The 7,500-nt window shown below is 37.5% G+C and overlaps 1 protein-coding gene and 1 long non-coding RNA gene across 2 annotated transcripts in view; one reads left to right on the top strand and one right to left on the bottom strand.

Annotated features, from left to right (window-relative positions):
- Positions 1–7,500, top strand: part of LOC123502723 — a 569,074-nt gene that overhangs the window by 160,126 nt on the left and 401,448 nt on the right. The window lies entirely within an intron of this gene.
- The window catches only part of LOC123502721 (methylthioribose transporter-like), an 85,957-nt gene that overhangs the window by 44,717 nt on the left and 33,740 nt on the right, over positions 1–7,500 (bottom strand). Inside the window, exon 2 of the mRNA XM_045251946.1 lies at positions 5,919–6,038. Within this exon, the coding sequence (XP_045107881.1) occupies positions 5,919–6,038 (120 nt within the window). The remainder of the gene's footprint in view (positions 1–5,918; positions 6,039–7,500) is intronic.

The raw sequence follows: 7,500 nt of genomic DNA, 5'->3' as shown, positions 1-7,500 counted from the left end.
GGGCAGTGTATAGTGGTTGAATTGTTGGGTATGTATAGTATTTTCATTCTTTTCTTCTTATTTATCGATGTGTGTATGTTCAATGAGTGTTTTTACAAGTAGTTGCTAATCAATACGTATTTTCTCTTATGTTATGCTATGTTAGGTTATGAATGACGAGTATGTTATGTATTATATTGAATGGGACGACTAAAAAAAAAAAATGCTTATGCTGGATTAATTATATGCATTCCTTGTTTCACTTAAAGTTTTTGTGTTCATGTAATATGAATATTCTTGCATATTTTCTTCAATATCACCACAAAACTTAACATTATTTGGTCGAATTTTCAGGGATTTCAAAGATGTTTTCGTGATCCTGTGATAGTTCAACAAATATTCCACATTATCAGTGAGTAAAGCACCCCAACTAATTATATATGCGACCTTTGAATATTATCCTTTTGAGAACAAAGCATTTCCTAATAAGGGTGAGGAGAGCCAGACGTAGAGAGTGAAGGAGACAAAAGACATGAAAGATATTGAATAGAGGAGAGAGAAAAGGAGGCATTGAGGATAGGAAGGAGTGGGTGATGGAAGGAAACACTGAAGGAATGAAGAAAAAAGCTAAGAAAAAAAATGAAGAGAGGAGACAGTGATGAGAGAATGAAGGATAGGTTAAAGAAGAATGACTGAAGGAAGAAGAGTGGAATGAAAGGATGAGAGAAGAAAGAGAGAGAGAGAGAGAGAGAGAGAGAGAGAGAGAGAGAGAGAGAGAGAGAGAGAGAGAGAGAGAGAGAGAGAGAGAGAGAGAGAGAGAGAGGGAGAATAAGGAGGAAAGAATGTGTGAGGGAGATAGTGAAGTGGTGAGGAAGGAAAGGGAGAATGTGAGGAAAGAAGATAGTAAGGGAGAAAGGCACAGAGAGAGAGAGAGAGAGAGAGAGAGAGAGAGAGAGAGAGAGAGAGAGAACGTATGTGTATGTGTGACTTTTTCTGGGACTGGCAAGAGGTGTGGTGGGGAGGACGAGTTGTATTGAATAGACCCAGCCTTTATCGTTCGTATGGGAGAATATCTGCGAGTGAGAGAGTGAGAGAGAGAGAGAGAGAGAGTGAGTGTGAGAGTGAGAGGTTCCGGCCTTTACCTCTCCTCGTTATAGGCGCAAGGGAATCAATAGTAATGGTGATAGTAATGTCGATAGTGTGTGAAGAGGCGAGGTTAACTGTGAGACTCGTGTGCTCAGAGTGGCTAGGGCAAGTTGTCCATTGAGAGAATGTTATTGGTGTGTTGGTGTGTCACTTTGGCATGTGCTGCTGGGAGGGCGTGGTGATGAAAGGGATAGGAAATTAGGTGTTTGATGGTGTGTGTGTTTTTTTTGCTTTATTTCGTGTTTTATTGATTTATTTGTGATGGTGGTGTTGGTGTGTTGTTTTTGTTGCTGTTTTTTCCTTTATCTTTTTCCTTTCTTTCCTTCTTTTCTTTCTTTATGTGTTTTCTCCTTCTCCTTCTCTTCCTCTTTCTCCTCCTTCTCTTCTTCCTTCTCCTCCTCCTTCTCCTCCTCCTCCTCCTCCTCCTCCTCCTCCTCCTCCTCCTCCTCTTCCTCTTCCTCTTCTATTTCCTCTTCCTCTTTTATTGTATTTTTTGTCTTTGATCCTTCTCTTTCTCCACTTCCTCCTTATCATCATCATCATCATCATCTTACTACTACTACTACTACTACTACTACTACTACTACTACTACTACTACTACTACTGCTGGTACTACTACTACTACTTCTACAGATACTATTTCACCTTTCAAAAACACTCCAGTAACAATTTAAAGTCAACAGGAAAACACACACACACACACACACACACACACACACACACACACACACACACACACACACACACACACACACGATGGAGGGATAGAAAAAAAAAAGAAAACACTCAATATTGACGTTGTTGAAAGGCGTATCTCGTTTATGTGTGTTGCGACCATGACACCGGGAGGAAGAAGAGGAGGAGGAGGAAGAAGAGGAGGAGGAAGAGGAGGAGGAGGAGGCGGGAAGAGCGTTGTTTGTATCGGGAACCATTTTCCATGAGAGAGAGAGAGAGAGAGAGAGAGAGAGAGAGAGAGAGAGAGAGAGAGTCGTGGTGTTGGTGTCTTCGTCATGTAAAATTGTGACGAAGAGGAAAACTTAATTATAAGAAGAAGATTTACATTCATGGAAGGAGTAATGAAAAGAAAAAGAAAAAGTGGAAGAATGTAAGAATAGAGAGGTGGAGGAGAAGGAGGAGGAGGAAGAGGAGGAGGAGAAAAAAGGAGAAAAAGAAGGAGGATGAGGAGGAGGATGAAAAGAAGGAAAGAAAAACGATTTAAAAATGAAAGGAAATATAAGTGAAAATAAACGAAAAACAAGTTGAGCCCATAATAAGAAAAGAACTCCCGAAAAACAAGAGAAAGACGAGATGAAAATCGGTAGGATAAGGGAGAAGAAAGAAGAAAACAGAAGGGAAAAGAAATAAGGATCAAGGAAGAGCAATGGAAAACAGAAAATATGAAGAACAGAGAAAAACTTACATTACAAATCAAATGTCAAAAGAAATATTACTCTCTCTCTCTCTCTCTCTCTCTCTCTCTCTCTCTCTCTCTCTCTCTCATCTTCTCAATTTGCTCAAGTAAGAGAAAACATCCATCAGGAGAAAACACCATCACCACCAACACCATCAACATCACCTTCTCCACCACCACCACCACCACCACCACCACCACCGTCAACATCCATCATAATTTTTTCCATCACAGTAATGCGTCTGTGTATCGTAAACTTTCTAGGATTAATATGTGAAAGTGAATGATGTGTATATATATTTATTCACGCACCGTTTAGAATAAATTGTATGATATAACTGAGATTAATTTTGTATCGGGTCTCCCTCCCTCTTTCCCTTACCTGTGCTACGTTCCCTCCCTCCCCTTCCCTTACCTGTGTTCTCTCCACTCCCTCCTCTATCCCTCCCCCCCTGCCTCTCTCTCTCTCTCTCTCTCTCTCTCTCTCTCTCTCTCTCTCTCTCTCTCTCTCTCTCTCTCTCTCTCTCTCTCTCTCTCTCTCTCACACCTGTTCATATTCTGGGATATCTCTGTTTATAATGTTTGCTTACTGTCGAAGTGCTTGACACATATTCGAGTACAAACAAACAAGCACACACACACACACACACACACACACACACACACACACACACACACACACACACACACACACACACACACACACACACACACACACACACACACACATACACACACACACACAAGTGCACTCACATTTACATCTATAGTGTTTGTTGGTGCTGCAATGTGCATTACATACATAAATAAACAAACATACATAAACGCGTATACACACACACACACACACACACACACACACACACACACACACACACACACACACACACACACACACACACACACACACACACACACACACACACACATCGATCCACTGGTCCATACATACGTACATTCATGCACATATATACATGATACATACTCTACTTTATGCATTCCATTATCACTCGCCTTGTACCTGTTGCATGGATGAACAGCAGGTAGCAAGCAGGTGAACCTTGTACAGCAGAACAAGCAAGAATTTTAAATAATGATACAATGAATCTTTGCTATCTATTTGTATGTTAAAATTTTCAGATACATTACTGTTATATTACGTTTCATAACTTATCATTTCACAATCTTTTCTATGTATTTTTTTTCCGGCTTTCATCGTTTGTCATTGTCATTTTTCTAATTCTCTTTTATTTTCTACTTTTGTTTATATATGTTTCACCTTTTGTTCGTTTTTCTCCTCATCTTTTGTTATCCCCTCCTTGTTTTTATTGTTTTTTTATCTTCCGTCTCTACATTATTTTTCTACACTTTTCACTCTTTCGTATCCACTCTTCTTATCAAGGATTCCTCAACTCGAGTAGCTGAAAATACTTGTAAGCTTTTGAAGAGAGAGAGAGAGAGAGAGAGAGAGAGAGAGAGAGAGAGAGAGAGAGAGAGAGAGAGAGAGAGAGAGAGAGAGAGAGAAACCTTGTCCCTCTGGCTCTCTCATACTACTACATCAAAAGAAAGATCCTATCATGGAAATAAGGTTTGCTACTCATACCATTTATTTCATGTTTTTTGAATAGTAGAGGTGAAAAAGAAAGTTGCAATTCTTGTGTCGACCGTAACATTTCAACAATATCCACAGTTTTTAGTCCAGCAGCATTTCACGATTTATTTAGTGATTGCAATTTTGACAGTGCAATATTTTTTCAACCTTGCTCTTGATGGCTCTTGAAAATGTTTACAAGTATTTTTTTTCTTCATGCAAATTTCGTTTTTCTTTCTTTTTTTTTTTTTTGTGTGTGTGTGAGTGTGTGTATTTTTCGCTTCGGTTTCCACTCGTGCGTGTCGATGAAAAAGACATTGGTGTGTGTGTGTGTGTGTGTGTGTGTGTGTGTGTGTGTGTTATTTCCTTTACGTTCTGCAACCTTCATGAGTTTTGTGTTTGTGAGTTGCCACGCGCTTGTTTTTCCTGTTTTCTATAACTTTGTTCAATATTCTTGAGCGTTACATAATTGCTCGTATCCGTGTGCTAACGTTGGTGTGTTCGTATTTTTCCTCATTTCAAAGTTTTATTTTCAAGATCTTTTTTTTTCCACTTACAATTCTTCTCTTCTTCTGTGTCTGTTCACAATATAATTGTTCTTTTCATATATATATATATATATATATATATATATATATATATATATATATATATATATATATATATATATATATATATATATATATATATATAGACAAGAGAGAGACCCACAGAAGAACGGTTATAATGTAGATAACCGTCCTTTGTGGGTCTTCTCTCTCTGTACCGTGTACGCTATAGACGCCCTGTTTTTCAAGTCATATATATATATATATATATATATATATATATATATATATATATATATATATATATATATATATATATATATATATATATATATATATATATATATATATATTTTTTTTTTTTTTTTTCTTAAGTCTATAGCGGTAACTGCATTGTTTATTTTGTAGTTTGTTTTTTCTCTTTTCTTTGCGAGAAAACGCTGTTCCTCGTTTAAGTGTTAGAGTAGATGTCCAAAGTCCATTCTCTTTTTTGACAGTATTTTTGTTGCTTTTGTTTTTGTTTCCTCGAGACGTCTTTCGGTCTACTTTGACCATCTTCAGGAGAAGAATGAGCTAAAGTGGCGACTTCAACAAAATATGCAAAAACAATGGCCTCATACCAAAGAGAAAAAAAAAAAAAAAAAAATATATATATATATATATATATATATATATATATATATATATATATATATATATATATATATATATATATATATATATATATATATATATATATATATATATATATATATATATATATATATATATATTCTTTATTGAACACTGCAGATTTCCTTTTCTTTTTTTTCTTTCTTTTTTTTTATTTTTATCTTGCCTTAGTTTTTCTTCTCTTTCTTTATTCAATATAATTTTTTTCTACATTTTTCCCTTCGGGTTAATCTCCTGTATTGCCTCACCTTAGCACTGAACTTTTTCATGTTCTCTGCAATTCCTTCATTCTTTCTATATGGAAAATGTTCCGACGATTTAAATCCAACCCGCGCACGAATTCTTCAATACCTTCCGTCTGTGTATATTTCTTTCTGCCTAACAAAATTTAGTCTCTCCAAACGGTACACTCTCTACGCTTATTTCACGGATAAATTTTCAACCTGAATTTAGTCGTCCCTCATTTTTTTGTAGAAATTCAACGATACCTGCCTCGTCTATAAATTCCTTTTATTCCTGCCTTCCTACTCATAAATCCAATTTGCCTATTTGCCCATCGCGTCCACCCACCTGTCACGATGGCGGTGGCGGAGGCGAGCAGGGCAGAGAGGACCACTGAGGGGCCCGCCCACTCCGCTGATGCCACACCCACCAGCAGGAAGCCACCCACGCCCACAGCGATGCTCACGCCTGTCGAAAAGAGAAATGGGTCAGAGTTATTGTATTGATAAAATGTCATGACTGATTCCATGTATGTTTAGTACGTGCTATATGTATGAATGATTTGTGCATTGTGTGTGTGTGTGTGTGTGTGTGTGTGTGTGTGTGTGTGTGTGTGTGTGTGTGTGTGTGTGTGTGTGTGTGATTTAGATGTTTTCATGTGTCACTTTATGTTTATGATTCATATCTTTGAATATTTTAGTGCCTTAAGCCGAATAATTTTAACACGCTCTGGTGAAAGTTATCAAAATTTTCAAGAGCGTTTCTGCAGTTATTAATAGGGGATAGTATAACAAAAATTCTTCATGAAAATCTTACCGATCTTCTTTGTAGCCTTTGAAAATTCCTCATACTAGTCCAAATCCTGTTAGAATACAGGTCTGTGTTTCTCACGTGTAATTATACCATGAAATGTTAGTCATCATGCAGGTCATGACTGTCGAGGCATTTGAATGTCGCATTACTTATCAGAACATTATGAACTGACTATACATCAAAGGCTTTCCCAACATTCTCTGCTCACTTGTGTCGGCTTTGGCTAGAAGTGAGTGGGAATGACGATTTTGTAGTTTAAGTTGATACTGCATTATGGGTGTAGTGCACTGTGTCAGGAAGCACATTTGATCTCATATTCTGTAACTCTTTTCTCTTTCATAAAACCTATATTTAGAGGCAACAAAGATGGTAAGCTGGGTTCTCGTAGACATCTTCCCTTTAATGACGAAGGATCCTTGTTAAACTGTCACTAGAATCATGTAAACAATTTTGAAAATTCCATTAAGTTCCACATAATCCTCTGATCACCGGAATACGAAAGTTTCATCCCTCACCTCAGCAAGGTAGCGTTTCACTGCTGTGTTCCTGGATAATATTTTGCATTTCTTAGACCAGAGGGCGAATAGTCTAGTAGCTAGAAGATTATGAAATGAATGACGGTAAATATTGACCGGTAGAAGATGGATTTAGGTCGCCATATTTATACAGGGATTGCCATATGAAGGTGCATTGATTTCTTTGAGCTCCTCTTATTATAAAACATAAATTTTTATTATGTACTCACTTTTTTTTTTATAACAATTGGGCTTTTCACGGGAATTTCTGGGCTAAAGGGGATACTTTTTGTGGCACCTCCTATCTCAAAGCTCACCCGCTAGGAAACCGTTGCTTCGAGTGAGGATGCCCAACCTACACCCGGACCGTGGACAGGATTCTAACCCGTGCGCTTGGAGACCCTCGGACCCCAAAGCACCACATAATAAGGCAATTCTACCACTATTTTTATACAGGAACTATGGTATGATGGTTTAATGGCTTCTTTTAGCTTCCCTTACTTCGTGTAATGTGAAATTTAATGAAACTCTCACTAGCAGGAGGAAGACCAAACGATAATCTGAACGTTTGATGTGTTGCTCAGGCATTCCATCAACCGAAT

This window comes from Portunus trituberculatus, chromosome 12 (genome assembly GCF_017591435.1).
Source record: "Portunus trituberculatus isolate SZX2019 chromosome 12, ASM1759143v1, whole genome shotgun sequence".
NCBI lineage: Eukaryota > Metazoa > Arthropoda > Malacostraca > Decapoda > Portunidae > Portunus > Portunus trituberculatus.
The sequence above is the reverse complement of the archived record's forward strand: the minus strand, read 5'-3'. Positions and strand labels throughout refer to the sequence as shown.